Consider the following 26,739-nt stretch of genomic DNA (forward strand, 5'->3'; position numbering starts at 1 on the left):
TCATGGTAATATGACATTTTCGAAAATTCTCATCTCTCACAATTACGGCATATCTGTCTTCTCTCATCAAATGTCACCCTTCATAATTGTATTTACTCTCCTATGGGACAAGATTTTTAAACAAATAAGGCCCCATTGAAAACATAGGGCACTTGTAGTATAAAAAGGCAAAATCCTAATTTGATGGAATATCATATATTTTCCTTAATTTCTGTCATTATTCCAAAATCAGCAATGTTATGCTGATATAACGTGGTTCCTTGGTTGATAAAAGTCTGCTCTCTCGGAGTGGAACCCATTTTTCTGAGACATTGAGTAATGCATGTTTTTTCCAGAATATGCACACTGTATTTAGGTAATGAGCTCCCACGAATGGAGCATCTATCATCAACATATTTTATGGATCTACGTGCCAGGGTTTGAAATATTAGCCACCGTTTGATCAATCAATTCAGGAAACCAGTGGTGGAAATAGGAAGGCTGCACTTATCAATATTTCTATATTGACAATGGATCAAATGACTACGACTAGTGTCAAATTATGAGTCTTCTTTGTCTCAGTCACTGAGTCACTGTGCTTGACCATACAAATCCATGACATGTTTTATTTTGCTATCAGGTCACAGGTTTCCTACTTTTTCCTGTGTTGTCGCTAAGCAATGCTAACAGGCCATTTTTCCCATATTGTAAGACTATTACTTCAACTTGAGTTCACTTACTAGCTTGTTCCACTTTTTGAACCACATTTCACAATCTGGTAATCCTAATATACTGTTTCTAAGAGTAAAATCCTAATGCAATAATGTATTTCTACCTTGGGGTTGCTATTTTTCCATGATTGTAAATGAACTCACGGACGATTCAGTGTGGATTCTACAGTATCTTCCGTTTTGCTGAAATGGAATTCCTGGAGGAACAGAGGAAGCAATATGAACAAATGGTTCGGCAGATGAATTATGGTGATGCATAACTAGTGTTTTCTCCGTGGACAAATGAGTCTGCCTCAAAATGGATTCTCTCGTTGTGTGAATAAGCTCTCCCGGTGCGGTGTACGTGCATTTTGGGATCGGTTTGTTTAATGACAGCAGGACCATCTTCAATCCATCATTACTTAGGCCTTGTGATTAGTAAAATGCTCATCAAAGTCACATAGAGGGAGTGAAATGCCCATGTGATCTGCCTACAATCTATCAAATTGACTAAAGTACGTGCACAAAAACACACACTGTCTACTGAGCTTTGTGCCAGCCATAAGCCCTTTCCATTAGACCTGCGCTGCATTAAGCATTTGGGTTAAAAGCTTTCATAATCAGGTGTGTGTTCATTTGGTGTTTCCAAGATCAATACTGTCCTTGACGGGAGAGCTTTGCCCACTGTGTGTGTGTGTGTGGGCGTGTGGGCGTGTGTGCAGAAGGACCTCAGAGTCAGAGCTTTGGCCTGAGTGTGTGTGTCTTCACATTTTGCCTGACAGTGTTTACTGCCTTCTGTGTTTTCCTCCGTGATCTCTTCATTCTGTGTTTAAGGGGAACTAACAACGGTGTTCTGTAGATACTGCGGCTGTTTTTTCCCGCCTGACGCCCCCTCAGTTGATCCTGAGGTCCACTCAACAGACTGCAACTGCAACAAATGTGGAGCCAAAACCCATTAATGAGCGCAACACACACATACAGGCATCTGCTTCGGATCCTTTTTATTTTGCTCGTGTGTGAGTGCCTAAATGTGATTTTTCAAATTATGCAAACTGTTTCCAGATAAACTTTTTAGAAATGAAGTCCAGAATAAGTAGGCTGTTCACACGCAAAAACACAATCCTTCACTTAAATGGCTTTGTCTCGTATTAAAAACAGGCAGGAAGAAATGACACACTGTTTCAACCCTCCGCCTACATCAATGCAACAACTTCAAACTACATTTCATGTCAAAATAAAGAAAAAGTCTTGTTAAATTGACATTTTTTCCGCAGCATGTATTCTTGCGAGCAGCAGAGTGTGCATTTGTTTGCAAGTGTGTGGGCGTTCAGGGACTTTTAAAGAAGTATGCCGGCAGCAGCGTTTTTACAAATGCCTCCTCTGCATTGAGATCAATACGTGAGTCCTTGGGGGAAGAGCCTGACCTATGTGAGCAGTTTTTCATGATCACTTACGTCTTGAAAATACTGTTTTTTCTATGGTGGCACTGTGGATATTTTATATTTTACTTTTTTCACTTGCTATATTCGGGTGGAGAACTTGAAAACCCTGCGGAAGGATAAAAACAAGAATAATGACCCTTTTTTGCTTCTCTTTACCGTTTTAGCACGTCTGCCTGAGGTAATGTGTCACATATCTGAATGGTGCCACCAGTGTGATGTGTGTCAAGTATCACATGATGAATTATGGTGTGACACAAGGCAGTATCACATGTTAACATCATCCGTCCGACCCTAGATTGATTGTATTTCAACATGATTGATATTAAATTGACCCTGTGAATGTCTGTGCTCCAAACAACTGTTGTTTCCTGCATGAAATATTACATCAAACCACAGCCGGCTAATAACATCTTGATCTCTGACACCGTCAATGTCCTGACAGAAGTGTGATGCCTTCATCCCCAGCAGCCTTCCACTAAAGCAGACCTTGGTCCTGACAGAGCAGTCTGTGATGGCTATGTTCATTGTTCATGTGCTCAATAGGCTTGCATGGCGTGGGCAGCAGTCAGTGGGGCTACATTTGTGCCTCTCTGCTCATTCCGGGGATATTTGTGACTTGCTCCTTGTTGACTCGATGCTCTTCTTGCTGACAACGGGTCCCTGTGTGTCACAGACGGCTAAATCCAACCAGCTGCATGCAATTAGGCTGCAAAATGTTTGGGATGTGCATGCTAATCTGCACAGCATCAAGTGGGGACGATCTGCTGATTTAGAGTCTTTGATCAGCTGATAAATCAAATTAAATGTACTTTCTGGCATTTTTGCTTTGGTCCTGACATAGTGATTGTGTGCCTTTACAAGTATAACATAAATATTAAAGATGTATATTAATGAAAGTAATGTAATTCAATTCAATTACTGTGGCTTTATTAAAAATAATATAACACCTTTATTCATCTAATAATCATGTCTTAGACGAGGTTGCTGTCTGCATAAGTCAAGTAAAAGTGTGAATTTCTATAAGTATTAATAGTGTATTTTAATATAAATTGCGATTGGGCTTATCAAATGTGTTTAATGTTTTTATTTTGTCGATGGCAGGCTATTTTGACAGACAGACAGTCACTGGTTCATAAATCAGTGGCCACATCTTTTCCCCCAGGGAGATTCACTGTTGTTTCCTAGGTAACAGGCACCCCCTCCCTTTACCCTTGGTTCGTTTGGACTGTACCAACTTTACTGGAGGGTGGTAATAGCGATGTTGATCGAAAATAAGTGAATTTCCAATGTTTAAATTCAACGTAATGTACCAGCACCTTCTACGTTCACAGCACGTGGCGTTTAGTTGGAGCATATAATATATTACATATTTTAGAATAAATGCGTTTTAATGTTTAGACCTTAGTACCACCCCGGAGCAAAGCACATTGGACATTTCCTCGAACTGTCAAAATCGCTTGTTGCTTCCTACCCTAGCCTTAAAAGTAGTTAGCGAGCTAGCGTGTAGTGAGCTTACTTCTGCCTTTCACTGAAAAATCGTGCACCGTTATTTCGAAAGCGAAAAAAGTTTGCAGCGGGGAGAAGTCTCACACGAAGACACATTTTGCCGTCCTGTTGGTCCCGTTACAACCGAAATAGCGCCCTGGAGAAGCGGATGAAGTGCAGCTGGATGTGACAGGTTCGTCATCAGGTAAGCTGCAGGTAGTTAGCTTAGCAGATAGCATCATTTGCCTCTGGTGTTTCTGCACACACTTGGTTAACATAACGCCTCTTTTGGACAGCAGAGGTGGCTAAAATAGGTGCAATGAGACCAGTCAAGTATCATTAACAGAATGCGTTAAAGTCTGGACTGCTATGCTATCTCATAATCATTGCACAGAGCTAATGAAAACAAGTGAAAGCAGCAAGATAAAATCAGCATGCGTAGTGTTTCTCTCCTGCACTGTCATATGTAATGCTTTCTAGGACATGATGTTTGCTAGGTTTCATATCTCACGTCTTTTTCTTATTATTTTCTTTTTTATATATTAAATGAATTAACTTTCAGCATTATCTTTAGTAAATAACATTGTGTTCCTTGTAAAGAAAACATGTAATTGCATTTGTTCAAAAATGTTTATGAATTTAACAGTACCTTTTTCAAATGTATATTTATTTATAGATGTCGCTATTGTACACAGCTTTGGCAATACTGTATGTCATTATGGTCATGCTAATAAAAAAAATTGAATTGAAGTAATCTATAACATTAATCTGGGGTAGGTTGAGTAAAAAACAATTTATTATTGATTCCATTTATGACAATCCTCATTCAACAATTGAGTTGTCCCCATGCATCTAGGTGCACACGTGTTACAGTGCACCCAGAACGAACTAATGGCACCTTGATTAATGGATAGTTGGATTTAATTGCCATGTGCAAGAACAAATAAAACTGTTCTAATGAGACATAAGTGGAAGCACAATTTAATCTAAGCTAAGCAGGAGCCTTTCTACCTGGGTAAGGTTAATAAATTGTGATTAGACTATCTGCTAGGTCATGTACAGTCGTTTGTCCTGTAAATGCTAATTAACATCTAAGAACAGAATAACTTTGGCTTGTCGTCTGTGTGGAATATGTGGTATTCATTAAGGCCATAACAGCAACATGTTCACTTGAGTAAGACCTAGCAATCCACAGTGCATTATGAATGTTAGAAAATGTACTTTGTATAATTAGCAGTGGGAAAAAATTGGCAATAATATTTGATAGGGTCATATTAGCATCAGATTAACATACAGAAACGATTTTGACCCCACCCAATAACACTTTTTTAATGCAAATAATCCAGTACTTCCTGGTTGATCTTTGGTCCACAGCCTTGAACCAGCTCCAAAACACACCGGTTGACCACTAGCCTACATATCTGTCAGCCCGTTGTTTATTTTCTGTCATCATGTGGCCTTGTGTGTCAGATTTACCAGAATGGGTTTCAAGCGGAAGGAAGGAAGCGCAACTCTCTGCCGCTTCATATTTGATTACGGCTAATAATAGAAAAAGACAGCTGCCTTTTCATTGATCTGTCTTCGGTGCCCTATTTCTGAGCCCTGCTTTTTTTCCCCTCTGTCGTGTGTAACTATCCAGTAGTGCCACATAATTCAGTGTTCTGTACTGGGGGCCAATATCAGACAGATTTAACCATCTTCATTTGCCGTAATTATCCATTGTTCTGGAATACTCCTATTGTATTTGAAAACAAAGCCGCTTTGGGCTCCTAAATCTGTGTGAGTGAGCCTAGCCGTTTGCGGTCATACAGGACAGGGATAATAAGAGGGGAGGGGGCACCATGTGGAAAGGAAGTGCCTCAGCGTGTTTGTCTGCCGGCCTTTTGTTTGTTTTCCTGTCAGATAAATCTATTTGGAAGGTAGGCTATCTGAGGTCTGCTGTTAGGAAATTTGCTACAACAAAAGCAGGCTTGTTATCCCTTTATTGACAGTTATTCAGTAATGTGGTTATTGAAAATCGATTGCAGCCAAATGAGAAATTGAGAATGTATCGGGAATGGTGGAGCAGCCTTGCCTGTCCAACTGATGCTGTTCTGGATACATGTTGACATAATGAGCACGTTTTCATAACTGTCAAGTTTTATCCTGCAGTAATACCAAGTTGTTGCTTTGTAGCATTGCTGCTCCTTTAAACTGCTGCATGGCATAGTGAGACTTCATTCCAGGAAGGTGGAAGGTGACACTTTTGCTTTTGACAAAGGCTGACACCCCCCCCCCGCCTCCCTGTTCGTTTAATGGAAGAGCGCTTGTCTGTGTTATTTCATTACAGGTGATCTGATGTCTAGGGTGACGTCGGTTTTCATTTGCTGAGGTAGACAATTTATAATGCTGGAGATTTTAATCCCCCCCATCTCCCCTAAACCATTTGACAAATCAATTTCCTTGCGGAGCATCAGATTATTTATTGCCATTAAAGCATAATCAAACGGTTTGTTTATGATGGGACTGCAAAGCATGTTTAGCCTCATTGATGTCAACGAAACACCCAGGCTGCTGCGTCATTCACAACCTTTGTACGAGACAGAGGCAGAGGAGGGAGGGAGAGACAGACGGTACAGCTGTTCTATTGAATCTGGATCGAAAAGTCATGAAGCTGGATCTCTGACTCATCAGTTCTGTGACGCTCCGGTTTCACGGCTCATATGTTGCCAACCAGCATGTCATCAGCTGGGCGGAGGGGAGAGGACGAGTGGGGGAGGAGACAGACCAAGACTCCCACTTCCCAGCCCCTACAAATCTTTTTTTTCAAATTCTGATGCAATAACAATAACAGAACCGTCCAATTTTCCAGTCCAGTAAAATGTGATTGGAAAAGAGCCTGAAAGATATCTTTGAGTAGAGAAATGCACAGGTGAGGGGTGGAAGAGAGACGTGGGGAGGAGAGGAGTGTCTGGAGTAGATGAGTTTAGAGGACGGATGGTGAGGGGAGGTAGAGGAGAGTCGAGAGGGAGGGGGAGGAGGTGTGGTGCTCCTGTTTCCTGGGGGGATGGTGTTAAATGTGATGATAGAACATAGACAAGGACATGGCTGATGTTCAGCATGCCACTGCAGCAACTCTTTGATTATTGCTTACTCGTACTGCTGTCTTCTGAAACAAGTACTGTCTTTGTTTTTCTATTAGAAAACAATTCCTGCGGTGCAGATGCTAAATAAAATTTAAAAAAAGTTGAGCATGGAATTGGGGAAATACCGTTATAAATTGAGCATTCAGAGGTTGTTACTGTAAGCACAGATTTCACTTAGTGTCCTCTGTTCCAATCAGAAAGCTGTGATACAGGGGGGCTGTGTTCCTATTGGCTGGAGCTGTTAAGGGGCGGGGCCTTGCTACAGGCTGGTGGGCAGGAAGAGGCTGGCTTTAGGGGTGTGGGGGGGAGGCTGGAAGTGTTTTAGCCAGATAGTTGGAGTAGACACTCTTCTGCTTCCTGCCTGCTTGCCTCGCTCGCTTGCTTGCTGAGAGAAAGGGAGAGAGAAAGAGAGAGAGAGAGACATTTAGAGAAAATCCCTGTCTAGGCATGGACCTCCAGCTGCAGCACTCGGCAGCTCGCGAGGAATGACAACAGTTCACATGGTCATTAACTCCAGGCGCTGAAGGGAACGCTGCACTGTAGCTCAGTGTCACAGCAGCACCGGCGCCTCCTGTGTTCGGGACAGCAGACAGACAGAGGCTCACAGCAGGACCCAGTGGAACCAGGTGGGAGAGAACGGTCATACTGGCTGCCTTTTTCTGTTTTTTCTCAAAGAGTTTTGCTGCAGTGTGCTGCATACCAGTCTGGGTGGGGAGGGAGGAGAGGGAATGTTTTATCTGTGAGAGTGAAAGGCTGAACTGAGGAAAGAAAGGGGCAGAAAATATATATATATAGTGTATGTGTGTGTGTGTGTGTGTGTTGGGTTAATGCACAGAGTACTTGCAGCCACGCAGTAACTACCCTTATTGCAGGTTCCAGCGCTGTAATGGACTTTCTCATACGTCTCCTGAGGGAGAGGCATGATCACAGCAGTGCCCAGTCCTCAGTGCAAATGTCAGAATCTCTTTTTTTTGCCACATGGGCTTCATATTCTTCACTCTCTAGAGAAAAACTTGTGTTGTGTAGCATCTGCTTTTTCACTCCTTGCCTTGTTCCTACAAAGTTTTTCCTTGTAACACATTTTCCAAATAACAAGGGTAGGGATTGTGTGTTCAGAACAGCGTTTTACACTCTTGTCTGGACACTCATAGTTGATACGCTGGAAGTTCACAGTTCTAATACGGCCCACATCATCATTAACCTTTTGAGTTAGATGCGGCATGGTCGACGTGTCCCTGGCTTTCCGCTGTCTATCCAGATTTAGCTTTGTGCTAGACGATGGGCCTGAAGCAGTAAAGTGGACATCAGCGCCTGCATGGAAAAGGCCAGGGTGGTGTCATACATCTGGCTGTGAATCAAGGGGAAGTGGGTGTTTTCTAAAATGGAACATCAGTTCAGCCCTTCCTGTTGAGAAAAGAATGGGATAAGTCTCAGACAAGTACCGAGCGTTTTACAGCACGACCCTGTCAGACAGAAATCCCCTTTCTCTGAACCGACTCCTGCAAATTGCACCTCGAGGTGGTATTAAAAGGATTTAGTGGTCGTTTGGACATCTTCTGCATAAAAGAGGGAGTCTGATTACTCTGTGACACGAGGGTCAGTGTGCTGAATCATCCAGCTCTTGTGTTTTCAACAACTGTAATTTAACGGCTTGAGATATCAATAATTTCACCTCTTATTCAAAAGTACAAGAATTTTAATCTAACGTAGTATTTTCCTTCTGTGAGTTTAGGTTAATATTTCAGTGAAAGTTATCAAAAATACAGCCACTGTTGATGTAGTGCTTCTACAATTTTCACCTTAGATCTTGGGTATGCTGTTAATCATCATGTTTATCAGATTGGCACTTTTCACCTCTGGCTGCCAACTATACTGTAATTAGCTGATGACTTGCCTGAGTCCTGTGGCTAAGCATTGAGTAGACAAGAACACTTACACAGTAAACAAGTCCATTTACAGAGTGCAGGGGAAATCCACCCCACACTCGTTCTTATAAAAACGTAGAAAGGGTCAAATGTTTTGTGTTACGAAATAAGGAGAGAAAAGGCCATTCCGGTATAATGAGCACGGCCATTCGGGTCAATGTGGTTTAGCTAAGGCTATTATAATATAGGGCACACCTTTCTGCTGACTGTGTGAAAATGCTTCTTGTGTCTCCTTTCAAACAGTATAGCTTAGTCCTGCTATAGCTTCCACTGAGCTCACTCACGCATCCTTATCACTAATGGCACTTGATGATATTACACTCAAGGAGACGTAGCTTATGCCAAAGACAATTTCATAAGCGTCATAACGTCTGTAGTATTAAACAGGAATTAGGCTGCATGGTATAGCTCTGATCCTCCCTGGAGGCTGCAGGGGAACATTCGTGCAAGCTGGTGATGTCACCGTGAAAGCTAGGTTAGGGACATTTTGATAAAACCTTTTCGGTGAGCCTCGTTCATTTTCCATTACTCAGTGGAAGTTGAACATTTTCCTATTTCACTTGAACAATGAGGCCCTCTCTCCACAGCCTTGAGAAAACATTGACCACTTGTTCCTCTTGGCAATGCAAATGACCATAGAAGTGGGTTTTCCAGCATGAAATGGTAATAAATGGAAATGCAGCCACTCAGGTACCCAGCTCCTGTGCCTGTCTGTCACAGTCATTAGTATCTCTTCATTATTTCTGCTGGCAACACCTGGCTGATGCCACAGTAAACGTTGTCACAAGGCTCAGGACCAATGGAAAGCAGATAGCTTATCGTCTCTGCTGAGCAAATACAAGCAGCTGAGATAAACTGTAGCGCACAGACCAGCGCTCAGATACCACACTAATGGGTTACATACGTGGTATTCAGAGGTCAAGCCAATGACTTTCACTCCAGTCGCCCCAGTCCTGCTGACTCTCATTCAATTAAGCAGACTGACCAAGATAATGCCCCTGCCAGCTGGCCTTAGTAAGCGTTAGTAATCCATAAAATCCTTTTCTTCACATCTCTGCCCTCTTTATCAGGTCACCATGTCTGTCCACTGTTTGTACTGAGGATACAGAGGGAACAAAGCCTCGGGAAGTTAAGATAAACAGGATACACAGGGATGTACAGGATTTGCTCTTGAGGTTTATTCAAAAAGTAGTCGTGTGTAGCTGAAAACAGATTACAAGACTAGTCCCTAGAAGGACTTAAAAACTGCAAAAACAGAACCTGGTATGTCAAGGGTGTTTGTTTCTGAGGTCGTAACATTGGCCGCTGCATGGTCCCGTCCTACCTGCTGACCATCTGTCTTTCCCTTTAATTTAGTGGCATTGCGCTCGACCGCTAAACTCAGCATAAACTAAGCCAGTCTGCATGTTCTCTAATCATCATGCACTAGCAGAAGCTAAGCTAGCCACAACCAAGCCAGAGGCACACTGTCCAAAAGACAAAACTTAGCTCCGCTTGAGCTTTCCAAATTATATTCTTCCACTGTGAGTTTGAGTCCTTCATGCTGTTAAACTAGGATGTTGTTATGTGACAGAGGTAGACATTTTCCCCCCGGGATGACAGTTTACTTTCCAGCAGGGGGCTTTGGTATGTTTCAGGATGCCTAAAGACAGCCTAGCATTAGCTAACATGCTACGACAGTGTTATTTCTCTATTACACATCCACCTCATTAAAGCTAATTGGATGAAGCACACTGCAAATTCTATTATGATAATACATATAAACATATGCATCCACAAATTGATGGTATCACAGGGTTTTCCCCCGTGAAATATGTGTGTTTTCAACTTCAGTTACGTACTAAATGCTTGAATAGATTATCTTAATTGTAGTTAATACAAAAGGCCTAGTCTCAGGGGAGATGTGAATAACAGCACCCGTAATAATGAGGAAACAAGTTGCTTCAGCAGCAGTCCAATGTCCCTGCTTCTATATATTACACAAACCTTCAACAGTCTATCTGTATGGGAACAGACATACGGTCATGTTCCTGCATGATTATTATCCTAACATCGCCCACATGAGGGTGTTTTTGATCTTCAGTCATCACCATTTGTTTTGAATACCTCTCATGACAAACATTGTTTGAGGGTTGCCTGTTGAGCCGGCGACCCTGTGAGCTTTTCAGATGACCTCAACCAACCTTTATCCACATTCGGCCTACTCGATTTCATGAAAGCTTTCAGAGCTACTGTAAGCCAGTAAACCCCAGCTTTCCAAACACAAATATAAAAAACTATGGTTGTGTCCCCCTAACAATTTTAGCATAACTTGAGGCCAGGACAGTTCACGGAGAAATGGCGCCATCGGCCCTTCACACGATCCGACAAAGTAGGTTAGCTTGATAACAGACTTCTTATGGCTTCTAAAAATAAGAAGGGATTAATTGTTAAAGGTCAGATCTGACATGATTCTTACCTGACTCTCTTCTGCAGCGATTGGCTTTCTCCCTGGGGAGATGGTGTGAAATTAAATCCTGCCTCTGAGAGCGGAGCCTGGGCGTCAGTACGATGGGGCGAGGAAGCTTCTCATCTCATTACACATGATCAGCACTAAAGTGGGACAATATGATTAGCTAGACAATGGTCTGGATTCATAGGCTTGGAACAGTATAATGGTTACAAAGGGTAGCATCTACCTTCCTTTGTGACTGGCAAATCGTTATTATTCATTGGCGAGGTCTTTTTGTTGTGGGCCTTTTTGAGCTATTTGATATTTCAGAGCTCAAACTGAGTTCAGAAATCTCCAATTAGAGAGAACATGTTTCAGTTCAAGATGACTTTTAGATAAAAGGACAACAATGGGTTAGGTTAAGATGGACCTTTCTGTGCCTAAGCCTCACCTAAATCTGACAAGACCTGCACAGCTGTATGGCAGCTGTGTATCTGTGAAAAGAATTTCTGCATGGATTTCTTCTTCCCTTTACAGTAGCATTGATGTGTTGAGTACAAGTCTCAACAAGCCTTCATTAAGACCACCTGAACTTATCATGTGCCTTTTAGAGGTTGTTTAAGATGTTGTTCTGACAGTATTTAACACTTTCTCTGTGTTTGCTCCTTGTCTGATCTGTTTTCCGTGCATTGGTTTATATGTTCCAAACAGCAACGGGGAAATCTTTTAACCCAAGCTGTATGTTTTTACAACCCTTCTCCTCCCGCAGGCTGGTGTCCTCAACCCCCTTTTCCCGCCCCCAGTTAGCAGAAAAACATTTCCAGATGTGCCAAGGAAAGAGCTCCTTGCGCAGTAGCTTAGTAATGGCTTTCGTACGCTCAAGCTAAAGGTCACTTCCTCAGATTGTTGCTCCACCAATTGTCCCAATTTTCTCCCTAGACGACTCCAGACAGAGACCAGTACCTTTACAGGACAAGGCGCACATTCCCCCCCCCGTGGATGTAAATCGACAAACCTCTGCCAATGAGCCAGTATCTAATTTGGACAGTGCGAGACAAGTGAGTATTGCGGGACACTAGGCAGCGTCATAATCGCGTCTGGCGCTGGCATATGCATCTGTCTCGGTCCCTCTGTGGCTGCTGGACGGCTGCCCGGAATAGTGCTGCGCTGCGCGGTTTTCTATTGGCTGCTCTGTCCCGCCGTGCATGGCTCTACAGGGCGGGTTGGACCCTGGGGCTTTTCTCTGTCTCTGCCCCGACTCCACGCTCTTTTCCACGGTCTCATAGCACACAGGGTTATACTATTCACCGCTTTGTGCGCAATATGTTGGAGAGCCAGTGGGCATGTAGTCACCGGCTCGTACAATGACCCACAGCAGCGATCTGGGGACTTGAACTCAAGTGCGGCTGAACATCCTCACAACTGCCTTTTCCCTGGTTCATCAGCCCGGTACCCTTTTAGAGGTCCTCCGGGGCACACTAATTCAGATTGACATGCATACACAAAACCCTTTTTTAATGCCAGATGAAATGTACTGCCCATCATATTTGGCAAACAATTTTCTCACACTGTTGTCTCTTTCTCTGCTCCATTCCAGATATCGGAAAGTGCCTTGGGAGACGACATCCTTACTTGAAGATCCCTCGGGGCTCCTGAAGAGCTCCAGGTTTTCCCCCTCTGCAGTTGTGATAGGACTTAAACACCCTTGACCTGCTTGTTTGTCCTCTGTGTGAAGAAACCCCAAGTGAAGCGTTGGAGCTACTGCACTGCTGGCCAACGTGCCAAAGCTCTGGGAGCGGAGGTACAGAAGACTTTAACAGAAAGCCACACATTTAGTGTCCTGTGCATCTCAAATCTGCTCTACGTTTTGCTCCCAAACATCCACCGTTGCACATCATTAGTCATACAAAGGTCATTTTTGGGGACGTTGGTCCTACCGGTAGAGATTGTCCCTGATTATGCCCCCTTGGCCTTGTCAGAGGTCTTTACCTGAGACGTACTGATTGAAGAACAATTATCTAAGTGACTGATAAACTCCCAAACAGCAGCGCAGTCCCATGCTCCGGTCACAGAGACTTTGCCAGTCCATTACCTCCACTCTCCTGTCCACAAGGACAAGCCTGATCCGCTGACCTGAAGCAGATCTTTTATAGCTGCATGTTCCATCAGTTTTAGTTGTTGTGCGTTTTATTTTTTTTAACTGGAACACTCTGCAACGCCTCCTCAGAGGATCGCCTCGTTTTAGAAACCAAGTGGCCCCGCTCCACCCGGCTCCACAGCCACTGCTGCTGCTGCCATGGCTCTAAACATTGCCTCGATACGGGACACAAAATGGCTGACCCTGGAAGTGTGCCGGCAGTTTCAGAGAGGGACTTGTTCACGCAGCGATGAGGAATGCAAATTTGCCCACCCACCCAAAAGCTGCCAGGTGGAAAATGGGAGGGTGATCGCCTGTTTTGACTCGTTAAAGGTAAGGATTGTTAAATGTAGGTTACTGCTGTGATCCATCCTCTACTTTAACTCCATGTTTTTCCCATTAGTATAGAAAGTATAAAAACATAAATGATGTTTTCTACTCTCTAATTCACTTCTCTTCACACAACCTCATGGGACTGTCAAATGAGGTAAAGCAAATATGAGAAATCAGATTTCACCTCTGCAGTACCGATATAGTATCTGACATAAAATGTTACAGCTTTGTGGGTTCTAATGGTCGGGGGGGTGTAGGTTGTCGGCTCAAATTAGCATGTGTGTCAGGTCTCCATGCTGTGCTGCAGTTAGCAGAGCAGTCTGACCTATAAAGTTAAAGGCCAAGGAGGTCTGTTGTCATGTTCACTGTCACCACAGGTGTGTGCGTGTGTCTAGTTTTTTGTGCAATAAGTTCTTCTAATGTTACCGTGCCTTGTCCATCATTTGTATATGAGGCTGAACATCTGATCGCCTGAAGTCATTCCAGGGCTTCTATTTCTGGATGCATGTCAGCTGCCACTCACATCTCACCATCAACATGAACAGCCACAGCTCGTTTTGCAATGTTTCTATCTCAACGATCCACGAATAGCTGTAACTATGGCATTTTATGTGACATCATCTCGACTTTTAAATGGATTTAGTTGTTATTATTGACATTTGGTTGATATAAGACCATGTTGAAGTGTTTACTTCTGTAATACGGGTCTCTAGTTTATTCCCTCGCCCCTCTTATGAGAATGTCACCCTTACAGTTTGGCAAAATATCTTAAATTAGCTCTACACCAGACCCTTTGAAAGTCTCTGTAATTATAATGAGATCATTTCATACGAGCCCCCTCATACTGCAAATAAAATGACTGCACCCGAGAGCAGGCCATTATTTTCAAGCTGTGATAACAAAAAATATATATATAAAAAAATAGTGGTGACAATGATAAATAGCCAAAGAAACTAGAGCAGAACACTGAAACTGAGTAGTTAGTCTTTTTCTTTTAAAGTGTGAACTGTAGCTGCATTCCACATATACAGCAGTGCAGTGTGTGGCGAGGGCATTTTACATTTCTCAAGGTTGTGGACGAGGTCAATGTCAAAACAGAGAGACTAGATTCCCTCTCTCAATTCTGATGTCTTTTATACATACTATCCCTCCTCTTACGCCTTGCTACTTTTCGTATCGGTCCATATAGATCTTAAGGTTGTGTGAAAGCCCCATTTATTGCAAGTTGCTCACAGTCCATAATTATCCAACACTATGAAAACAAGGTTTGTTCATTGTGCAATCAGCTGTTCTCTTGGCTCGTGGTAAAGCTCGGTGAACTATTCCTTGCTGTTATACCGTAATGAGCTAACAGCTGACTCCAACTGGGATCGATTTGTTGTCTCACCATGCAGCGGATGGCTTGACATAGATAGTCCACACATGATATGAATTTGCTGTTTCCATGAAAACTCCAACCAGTCATTCCTGACCGAGCTAAATGACCGGGACACTCTAACTCATAGTGCCACCTTTTAATTTACACGTCTCTCAAGGAGGTATCCACTACAAATAGAAGCTTTCAGGCAGCTTCATCTGTGCTTTAAAGTAGAAAATGAAGGGAAAGCTCATCTGTAAAGTTAATTTACCCGAGGAAAGGAACTCTGGATTGGACTGTTCGTGCATATTAAATAAGGGCTTTCTAAATGCTGGTATTAGGATGTTGAATTCGACAGTTCGGCCACCATGACAAAGTGGCTTCTGTATAAGCCGAATGCAGCTAAATTGATAAATGTATAGACAGATCTGACTGTAATCACTCCCTCACACTCTCTCTGCCCCCGTTTTCACCATGAAACCCAGTGACAGAACGAGAATACAGGATTCTCTGTACTTCTGACTCCGACTCGCCCCCTTTCCCACCAAGACTTTCCTCGTGACAGCTGAGAGAATGAATGCTTTATTATGCATTAGGAAATGTGTTTCGCTCCACGGCAGGCTGATTTCCACCCCATTACGCCCGTATCGTCTTCCTGGGTCTTCTCATCTGATAGGGTTATCATGCCAGGGTTGTGTGCTGCCAGGCGTGTCTTGGCCAATGATCAGACGTGTCCTTCTCATAAACAAGTGAAAGGTACGGCTCGAGAGGAGTAGAGTAGGAGGTGTAAGTCTGTTGTTGCACTTGTCAAGCAGCAGTAGGCCGGCATGCCAAGTCAGTGAAGAATTCTGGTTATTGTTGGTGTAAAGCACTCCTGAGGCGATGGCACACTCTCTCAAAATGTGTGTTTTAAGGTTTATTTTGTATGTTTTTTGACATGTTTGACAATCCTCATCCAGAGTTCAAAAGGTTAAAAAAGTATTCTTGGGGAGAGACCTTTTATTTACCAGGTGTTGCGACATTTATATGAATATTTGTCGAGCAATCATATTCTGCAGCACAGTGTCATTTTAAACACAATGCAGTGGGACTAGTCGGAGAAGTTGCTGTCGTTGCTCTTGTCAAGAAATAGAGCGGAGGTGCGGTAAGAGCCTCGTGTATTTTCCCCGGATATAAATTACATTGGAGAGCATAATTCAGTTATTGCACCCGTGTGCATCCCTCCTTATTGAAGTCACACGCCAAGGACAGGGACGGGCGTAGCAGCCAGAATGTCAAATAGCAACATTTCCGAGACAAGGCGCACTGAACAGGTGTTTTTTGCATTTTCCGATAGTGTGTTTTTCATAGGTCAAGTGGAGATGTGGAGTCAGGCCTGCTACGTTTGCTCTTGATGGTAAAGCCTGCAGCGTCCTGACTCCACTTCCCTGCTCTCAGCACTTCTATAGTGTCATGCCTTGGGGATTATTTTGTGTCCTCCTGCTCCACAGTGTGGGCTTTAGAAATAGTATCTCCATGCTACATTTGTCATCTCTCAAAATAGGACAAGCTGCTTCGTCTCTGTCCAATGAACGCTGGATTCACATTCGGTTGGTAGACATGATATATCTAATACCGGGCGTCATTCATTTTCATTGTGGCATGAAAATGTGACAGTGGTGACCTCAACAATAGTTGGAAATGTTTCGGAAAATACACAATTTTTACTAACATACTTCCTTTATTTCCTTAAAACCAGCCAGAACGATGCATTTAAACGTGTTATATATACAGATTGTGGTAAACAGAGATTTAAAGTATTTTCCATTGAGACCAGTCTCTGCAGTAACAGATAAACACAGGCCAGCAGCATCACAAACGAAGAGACGAGGTTGAAGCCTTTTCCTTTAAGCCCTTAGATACTTGTTGTGTTGTGTGACCATGGAAACCGTGACATATTGGTTGAGGGGGTGAATAGAGGGGGGAGGAGTGGGAAATGGTACCTTATTGCAATCCCAGCCGTCATGTGATGATGTCACGTTGGCCGTTTCTCTGACGGTAGCCTTCTGTTGATGCTTATGTTTCTGCTTCTCTCTGTAAGGTCTCTATCTGCGCTGCAGTAAAAAGGACTCTTCATGTCCACTAGAGCGTTTGTCTCAATTTCAGTTTTTGACTGCTTGCACAAATATGACATAACACACGTGGGCAGATTTGAAAAATGCAGAAAATAATGCTTAAAAAATAAGCACCATGGTCCTTTAAGGCTCTCCCCCCACAGTTTCTTTTTACTCCACTCAGATTTAACCAGGTGATCCCCACGCCTGAGTGGACCTCAATAGCCTAAGAGGCGGGGGGTGGGGGAGTTCGTGCATCCTGGCACTATCATATTTCATGTCAAATTGCGGTTGTCAAAAAGAAAAGTGTCGAGCAGGAGCAACAATAGAAGCTACTTCCAGGTGCGTGTGGTGTTTTCTCACTTGTGTCACAGACTCTCGGCAGAACCCCCCTGGGGGTGAGGTGCCCTGGTTTCCCCCACTTTGTAAGAACATCTTAATCCGGGCTTCAAAAGAGCAGAAGAGTTTTTTTGAGGACCGTGGGATGACGGAAACCTGCGAATAAAGTAGCGAGGTAACAGGGCAAAGTGTTTGAATGGCTAAGGTAGATACCAATCCAGACAATCAAACTCAAACACATGCCTTAGCCCCCTTTTTTTAATTTAGAGATTCTTCTGATTTATCTGTAACGTCCTCCCTCTGGGCTTTTGCATTCAGCTGGATCTTTATGAAGCCTCAGTGAACATGGACTTCATGCCTATGGCCTGTACCCCCCTTCTCCTCTCCTCTCTTGTTTTAAAAGATGGGCTCGGCTGCATTCCTCAGCGTAATCCTCTCGAACTGGGCCACACCCTGGGCAGAGTGTGGAGGGGAATGCATGGGGGCAGCGGGAGGTGGTGTTCCCCCGGGGTCATTCACACAGACTCAATGAGGCGCTGACTTGAGCTTAGCGCGGGGCTGCAGTGGACGCGGCATGCTTTGATGAGCCCGTCGGAGACCCCCGCCGCTGACCTTCCTTAAACAGGCCTCCTCGCACGCAGACGCACGCTCGCACACTCGCTGTCTTCCCTGTGCAAACCATGCCAAATCTCATTTGATCCGTGTGATTTCACCACTAACGCCCCACAGACCGGGGTCTAGCTGAAAAGAGTTAGGAACAGATAAAAGAGAGGGAGGAGGAAGTCAGATCAGCTCACTGTTAAAGTCCCATGACCAGTTAGCATTGTATGTTATAATGGTGTCACAAAAATAACATTGATTCTATATGAAAGCTTTTGAACGTCCATTATTATAGCCTCAGTAAAACCTCAGTGGGAGATTCTGAGAGTCAATGGCATAATTGTTCTTTAATTGAGATAAATATTTACAAAAGTGATGGTTGTTACTACAGACTAATGCACTGATTAGAGGGGCTGATAGAGTAGGGCACATGTTGGCATTTTAATTGGGCCTGTGTGTGTGTGTGTGTGTGTGTGTGTGTGTGTGTGTGTGTGTGTGTGTGTGTGTGTGTGTGTGTGTGTGTGTGTGTGTGTGTGTGTGTGTGTGTGTGTGTGTGTGTGTGTGTGTGTGTGTGTGTGTGTGTGTGTGTGTGTGTGTGTGTGTGTGTGTGTGTGTGTGTGTGTGTGTGTGTGTGTGTGTGTGTGTGTGTGTGTGTGTGTGTGTGTGTGTGTGTGTGTGTGTGTGTGTGTGTGTGTCACGACCTCTCTTTGAATATATAGACATTAAAATACAGAACTACCGTCATACTATTTTTTTTATTCCATCAGTTACATTCCGTATTTCCTTCTCTCAGTTGTATCAACTCGTGAGTGCTGTGTGTACTCCTGCTTTTAAAATATTTGCAATCCATGCCCTCTAGCAACAGGATTTTAAATGAACAATTTTTCCCTTCAGTGTGGGCAGCCAAAAATTAAATCAGAAATGAGAAAAAGAAATAAGCTTTTAACATAATTTTTAAAAGTATGAAAATATCAGGCACTGTAGTTTAGAGTTTTTTTATATTTACATTATCTTACTTTACGCCTACTACAACTTAAAATAAAATACATATTTTATTATTCAAATGTACTTGTTCTGGAAAATTTATTTCTGTTGCTTTCAAGTTAAAATGTTCCTTTTTATTAGTAGACTTTAAAGGACAGTAAACACAAACATTTTTGCTGCAAAATGTGTGACCAAACCATCATGCAGCGCTCGGTGTGCAGCTGACCTTCAACTGAAATTGGCTGGTTTATTGATGCATCTCTTAGATCGTTCCCGTGTTTAACTACTAATAATAAAGTTATTAATTTGAGTGAGAACATGGGTTTAGTTGCAGGAAATCATCCCGTTGTCTCTGCCCCACTCTGCCTTTTACACTATGATATATATATATGTTTTTTAAGTCAGTTTATTGAACATGTCAGAAACAATAATATATATACTCTTTTTTTTTTCCCCTTTTTCTTTCTCACTCAACTTAATAATTATAACAAAGTGCAAAAAAAAATAATAATAATAACAAAACAAAAACAAACAAAAAACAATAATTATTCTCAAATAGTCTGTCATGTTCAACAGGGGCATGAAAAAATTAATAAACTTTTCTGGTCCGACCCCCTCTAGCATATATATTTCTTATAAATAAAATATCAGGTCATCGTCATCAGCGACATGTTTGTCTTGTTAATTTGTTTGCTTTTTGACAAAACAATCAGAAAGAAATTACTTTTACAATTACAAGAAATAACAACAATTGGGATTTTACAGGTCCGGTTCATAACCATGAATGATTTGGCTCCTAAATAATACTTTCAGATAGACTTGTACAATATGTCAGTGCATCATTACAGTTACTCCACAGACTATAGCGGTGTTCTGGTTTTGAACTCCACACTGTCTGCTATACAGAAGAGAATATGTATGGCACTTGTGTTGGGCATGTCAGCTTTCATAGTAGGTGTTCGTCACCCAGTGAGCCGCCTGCAGCGTGATGGAGGGACGCAGCTCTGAAAATCTGCCCATCTGCTGCTCCAGAGTCTCACCTGGTCTCAATCCACCCACCATCTCTGAGTCATCCCCTCTTTCCACGGCTCTCTGCTGCCCACAGTGCTGATAGAGTACTCGAATCTCTGCAATCTTTTCCGTGGTAAAAAAGGAAAAAAAAACTTAAATCGATGCCGTCCTCACATTTGATGATTTCAAAGCCAGCTGGACTGAAACTGCCTTGCTGCTGCAGTAGTGGATGCTGCTGTGAGCACCTCTGCAGCAAAGCTGAAGGCAGATGTATGGTGAGTCAGGCAGGAGGCTCGCTGCATGATGACCTTTAGTATTGCTCTCATTTATTATTGATATGTAGTTTCATCATCACCCATCAGAGACCGACTCAGTTGTGCTAATCTAATATCTACTCTAGAGGAGCCTGTATGTGCTCTGTTCTGCCTACATGATTTAAAATGTAGATCATGCTTTGAAAAATCAATACAGCGTTGTTGTTTCTTTCCTGGAACGGCCACAGATGCCACTGTGTTGCTTGCGTTGCTAGTATACAGAAGCATATGGCGTTTGCTGTAATCCATATTAAACATAAATTAATCGTTGCCCTGGAAATGTGTAGACTGCTTCCGCCAGGCTTCTTCAATACTCCTCTGATTATAAAATGGACAAACTTACACTGACAGAGCTCAAGATGCTCCACCAGTCCTACCACCCCCCACCTGACACAAAGACACACCTAGGGAGCGACATCAGTAAGACAGACAGGCCCAGCTGTCCCCCAGGGGCCAGCCTATATAATGAGACAGAGATCTTCTTAATTGGCTCCATCTAATGAGGCAAGAGAAATGCAGTCTTTAGGGGCTCTACACCAGAATGGGTTCCCTACACTTGTTTTAATCTTTTGACTGGAAGACTGTGTCAAACAGGCTGTTGTGAAGAAGTGTGACATCCCAATCCCATGTGAAGACGTGTCGGAACAGACAAAGACGAAGCCTTTTACGTTGCTATTTCAGTATCAAAATGACTCTACGTTAATACAATGAGGAGTGTAAACTGCTCTGACGGTGATTGACATGGGGTTCACTTCTAAAAAAGCCTGTCACAGTGACAATAGAGTTTGCCCCGTGCGAACTCACTCCTTCTCCGTAAGAAATGTTCTGCTTCTGACTCATATCCAATTGAGGCTTGACGAGTGGCAGTGACGGACTCCGCAGTGAAAGCGGAGCCTGCTATATTTTCTTGTGAATCGCTCCCTATGCTGTGCTGCAGACAAGCCCAATGGAGACCGCCATTTCAAAACTAGCACTTCAAAATGCTTGTCCTTTTCTTCCTGCACACTTTAAAAAGCCATTAACTCATTAGATTAAAGATAAGAATCAGCATCAAAGTGATGTACATGTCTGAAAATGGCTGCAAAAACAATACTGCTGTTCCATCCAGTCCCATAGAGTATAAGACAATTTAATCAAGGCCAATCTAACTTTCCACAGAAACATCAGGCCTAACAGGCGAGAGCTTTGCTGCTCCAAATTGGGGTAAAATGATAAAGATTTCCTGGATGAAAGTCTTGCAGGAAATGACTCTTGTATTAGTGAATGAAAGGCTGTCTTGTTAGAGGGAGGGCTGGGTAAATGTTTTCAAACCAATGCACACTTATTCAGCTTTGATTCTGCTTCTTAATGATGCTTTATTGATGCCTCTTTGTTCAGCCGGGCCAAGTGTAAATTCCCACAAAAAACTATAAAACTCAGCGTCTATTATTAAAGCATAAAGCTTAGTCGGGCCATTATTCCTTTCAGAAATACCAGCCCACTCCCCAAGTTTATTCCTGAGCTTGTGGTGACGTCACTGGAGAGAATACAAGCTGTCAACGCTTAAGAATATCTTTTGATAGCCCAAAACACACATGGTAATGTGAACAATTCCAGTAGGGATTGTTTCTTAATCCGCACGCCAAGCAAGTGGTATTCTTGTATCACACGCTTCTCTTTTGCCCCTACCACGCAGGGTGGCCATACCATTAAGGTCAACCTTAGGTCATAGCAGCATATCTGTGTGACTGTGTGTGTGTGTGTGTATTTGGGCCGCCGGGGGGGGCCATGCAAAGTTCATGGGCGAAAGTGAGATGGCCAATTTCACACCCAGCAGGTGCCAGTGACCCACGGCGACAGGTGGGGGACACTAATTGGCAGCGCACACCGTCACAGAGTAGGGCGAACCCATGGTGGGTGAGGGAATGAAGGGGGGAGATGAGGATGAAGGGGGAGGAGAAGTGGCACCGATGTGGGGCAAACAGTGGCTCCACGTTTGCCGTTGCGAACCATTAAAACATCCGTGATAGGACGGGCAGCACTTTTAATGATTTCACACACGGTTAACTGGAAGCAATTTATTTTGGCTTTCTTTTTTTTTTTTACCAAAAACGCATTTCATGGTTTTGAAAAGACAGATGTTGCTCTGAAAACTACTCTAGTCAACTTTATATAAGGAAAGAGCTGATGGTGAGAATTGAGCCTGTCTGCGACCCAAATGGTTTGTTATGACTGTATTTTCAAATGTCTGTAGGTATTCAAAATGATCTGTCAGAAACATTTAGTCTTTTGTTCTTGTCGACTGCACAAAGGCAATATTTCAACACCAGTGTAATGTGACACCCCAAAGTGGGATCAATATGTTTACCTACGTATGACCATTTTAAGATAAAACAGCCTGCAGCTCAGCGGCTGTTTGAGTCTCCGTTCCCGGTTTTATTGATCTCATCTCTTTAACCGAAGAGCACTTATTACTCAAACCAAGTGTAAACACTCATTCATCTCTCTCCACTCCCGCGTTCTCCACATTATGAGGACTGTTTTCATCATCTCTATACGGGTTTAGAGTCTCCTCAGCTCGGGGGAGTAAGCCTCCTCAGAGGCCTCATCATCAAAACCAACAAACAACGTCCCAATCCATGCGACGCTGCACCTTATTCCCCTTTGGTTGCATATAACAACCGTGAAATTGCACAACACATTTCTGCATTTGTGTTTTCCCATTTAATACCAGGTTCTTGCATGGTTTAGTTTATCATATCTTGTAAGAAACCAGCATGCTGCGACATATAAATAACTTCTTTGTGTTTCTGATCACTCACTGACTTGGAACAGATATTTTAGGACGTCAGGGAAACAGACTTCTCTCATAATGTATACAGGGCTATGAATAACCGTGAGGCATTAAAGACAAAGATAATATTCACATGAGTGCTAGCATGCTTCTAAATTCCCACTCGGGTTACTGGGCTCTCCACTTCTCTCTGTAGTTTGAATTAACACTAGAATACCTCTCAACTTTTTCTTTGTCAGCAACCAAAGCTTTAATCTCCAAACTGGAGAGTAAGCAGCCATGCAACATTCCCCTATCTGCTGAGTGTGTTCGAAAGAGGCTTTGATGAATAGATCTGCTCTCCCCCTTCCATCTCATTATCCGCCTTTATCTGTTTTATGGATTTACACAACTCCTCAACACGCTCTGACACGCGGTCGATAGTGTCAGCGGGAAAAGAAGATGTAGGCTAGCCTTTTTTTTTTTTTACCTTTCTCGTGTTGTTTGTTTAATTTAACTTTGCTGTGATATTCTTAGAAACGCTGCAGAGTGGTGGCAGCTTTGATGGCTTGAGACTGATTGAAAGTGAGATATCTGTTAGCAAATGTAAAATTAGGAATGAAAAGAAAGCCTCCTGGATTTCGGCTGTTTTCTCTCGGGTCTGTGGCACAGTTCTTGTCGAACTAGGGCATCAACTTAACCTATTTCTATGAAATCCACCAGCGTGGTTAGTTAGAGTTCCACACGGCTGTAGGACAGCTTGCACCAGTGCAAAGCTGACGAGATCTGTCTTCTCAGCACGGGGACATGACAGCCTGTGGAAAAGCAGGCTCTGTCTTTTAGCCGTGACTCACCTACAGTATCAACACTCTGGCATTGTCATGACTGAGCCTTTTTCTTTTGGTCTTTGTAGAAGTGTGTGTTTGCAGGAGAGTGACACCCTTCATTTAAAACGTGCTGCCCATACTATATGAGTACCTGTCAGCTTCATGTGTGTGTGTGCAGATTAGAGGAGCTCTGGAGGGTGGGTTTCATGTCTCAGCAGGTCACAGATGATCAGATTAACTGAAGCAGGCTCCTGCCTCCAGCTGGATTAGCGGCAGGGACCTGGACTCTGCAGGTGCCTCACACTGCAGCCACTCTGACCATCAACCAGCATGGCTAGTGATCGCAGCCATCGCCTGATAATCTACTTTGAAATTGCCAGTGCCCTTTTTTCCTTACTTCCTCCTGTGTGGAAACCGTTGTGTTGAAAAACTCGTTTCATAACCTGCATGAAGTATATCACAATTCTCAAATAAATATATAGTCTATACCCTGCAGACAATTTAAGCACGCAAGTCAGGAAAATCACATTTAGAGCTTTAATAAAGAAAAATGAAGGCTTTTACGAGAGCCCTCTTCATTAATTGCATTTGATTTTTCAATGCCTTTTAGATTGAGACGTTATAAAGAAGAATCAATCTCCTCCTGACACCTTCACTGTATTCCAACTGTACCATGATGGCCATAGTGAAACATGCACTGCTCTAATGATCATTTTGAGTACACACACACACACACACACACACACACACACACACACACACACACACACACACACAGCAGATCTGCAGTGCCAATTCTGCAAAGTGTCAGCCCTAGCATGTGATTTTCAGCTGATGCACAATGCTATTTTGAGATGCCACCACAATGACCTGCAGGGAAACAACGTGAGCCGAAGGAAACACTGACCAAATGGTGTCAGTTGGAGACAAATAAATGGACACAGGCACTTGCTTAAGACTCCCACAGCCTATATTAGAGATCTCACATGGGGTGGGAGTGTTTTCTCCCTCTCCTCCTCGGGTAATCTTGGGCGTGTCGGTACTATTCCTCTGTCTGTGGGATTACAGCTTGTGAAACAAAGGCACTTAATTACTGCTGAGGCCACAGCTTCTTACAGTACATGTGTATGCGTGTGGCTATTGTTTCTTAATTCCCTGATCTCTGTACTATTTTCCTTATTTGCATTCCAATTTCTCTGTAGCGTCCGCGGGGTCTTAAAAAGTATTAAAAGTTGATAAATCAATTTAGCAAAAATGAAGCCTATCAAACTGCATTTTCCAAGGTATTACATTTTGTAGCTTGTTTTCAATAAGTATATAAATGGTCCAAAGAGGTTGTATTCTACAGTCTGCCTGAATGTAATCATTGTGTAGGTGTGTAGTGTGATTCTGTGTAGTTTATTTATGGATCCCGTTGACGTCATCTGAACAGGACATCGCTCGCTCACTGCTTGATAGCACGCTAAGGTCCGTTTACGCCATAACAATATCGTTGTGGGGAAATGCAAGTCTGCGTCCAAATGGTTGGAAGATAAGGAGGAAGGACAATCAATACTGTATATAGTCAATGTGTGTCGCCAAGGTAACCGGTTAAAACTCCAAGTGGCGATGAGGTCTTAAAATGTATGGAAAGGGTCTTAAAAAAGGTCTTCAAAGGTTTTACATTTGACTTCAGGGTTCCTGCGTACACCCTGGTTCTAGGCAGGCCTGATCATAATATAATCAGCTGGGTTACTTCTTCGGTTTTACTTGTTTTTAGCCACTGTTCACCATCGATTCATGTTCTCCATTACCAGATCACATCATAATGGATTTTCTGTGTTTCCTGGTGTCCTGGAGCCTCCCACTTCAAACAGATCCATTAGTCAGGACGGATCCATTAGAGCCCAAAAACAAAACAGGATCTTTCGGAGGGAGCATTCTCTGTGATTGAGGATGAAGGAAAGCCCTGTCCATGTGCATCCAGTGCCTCCATACCTCACCTGGTGCTAGGGTCACTGGCTCGGCCTCTTTGCAGCCTTCTGTAGTGCCTCTCCTGGTGTCTTATAGCTGGTGGCTTTCACAAAAGTGGTCTCCTTGTGAATTGTTATAGGCTGCGTTTAGTGCCCCTGGAAAATAATCTCTTTCCCAGCAAACAGAAAGACATTATGAACAAGAAGAACTGAAGAAGGCCCTCGGAGAAAACCCCAAGAGAGAACGCTACGTTCTCCTAAATGGAAAACTTTTATGTTTCATCTTCTAAATGTGGTGTTGAGGCATAACTTCCTGGAACTGATCATTCCAGGATCGTTTCCAGTAGATATTGCACGCCAAGAAATACTGTTGTTCAGATTTTTTTTATAGCCTAAAATATGAATATCTGTAAACAAAACACCCAGCCAACGGGATGAGCATGAGCCACGCGTATTTGCTCAACAATTCAAATGACTGAGCATTAAAGGCAGGATGTAATGCGGGGACAAGGCATTGAGGGAGAAATAAGAGATATGAGGGAACATTGAGAGACGAGGAGCGCGTGCACCCCCCGCCTCCTCTGGTCAGCGGGGACACAACAGGTTCTTCGACTATGCTCTAAGGGGATTACACATATCACAGGCTTCATGTCAGAAAAATTAGTGTCAGTTTCTCACAGCGGCCCTCCTCCTCTCGCGCGGAGAAGGACAATCGGATAAACCGGGGAAGACTTCAGTTTCCTGAGTGTATTTCTCAGTAAGTCCCTTTTTTAGATGGGATTCCTTTCTTGTGTTTTATTTACTTCCTGTTTCTGACCTTTGCATGGCCGCCGCCCACACAGTCTAGCAGCTGACCCCGACATTTCTTTAGCTGCTTTTCCCATGATCTCCCTACCTGATTGGTTTTTCTGGATTCCCAATACAGCCAGTCACACGCCATTGA

The 26,739-nt window shown here is 43.2% G+C and overlaps 1 protein-coding gene across 14 annotated transcripts in view; it reads left to right on the forward strand.

Moving 5' to 3' along the window:
• Nucleotides 1-3,597: 3,597 nt before the first annotated feature.
• LOC307031328 (muscleblind-like protein 2a) overlaps nt 3,598-26,739 on the forward strand; it is a 44,487-nt gene continuing 21,345 nt past the window's right edge. For 3 of the 14 annotated variants that reach the window (XM_079668332.1, XM_079668334.1, XM_079668335.1), the window contains exons 1-2: nt 7,062-7,367; nt 12,695-13,567. In XM_079668332.1, the coding sequence (XP_079524458.1) occupies nt 13,394-13,567 (174 nt within the window). In that variant the 5' untranslated portion in view covers nt 7,062-7,367; nt 12,695-13,393. Of the gene's footprint in view, nt 3,822-7,055; nt 7,368-8,179; nt 8,338-12,036; nt 12,156-12,396; nt 12,547-12,694; nt 13,568-26,739 lie in introns of those variants that run through there. The other 11 variants (XM_079668330.1, XM_079668333.1, XM_079668343.1 and 8 more) reach the window with 8 other exon arrangements.

The sequence above is a fragment of the Notothenia rossii genome (genome assembly GCF_949606895.1).
Source record: "Notothenia rossii genome assembly, chromosome: 3".
Taxonomy (NCBI): Eukaryota; Metazoa; Chordata; class Actinopteri; order Perciformes; family Nototheniidae; genus Notothenia; species Notothenia rossii.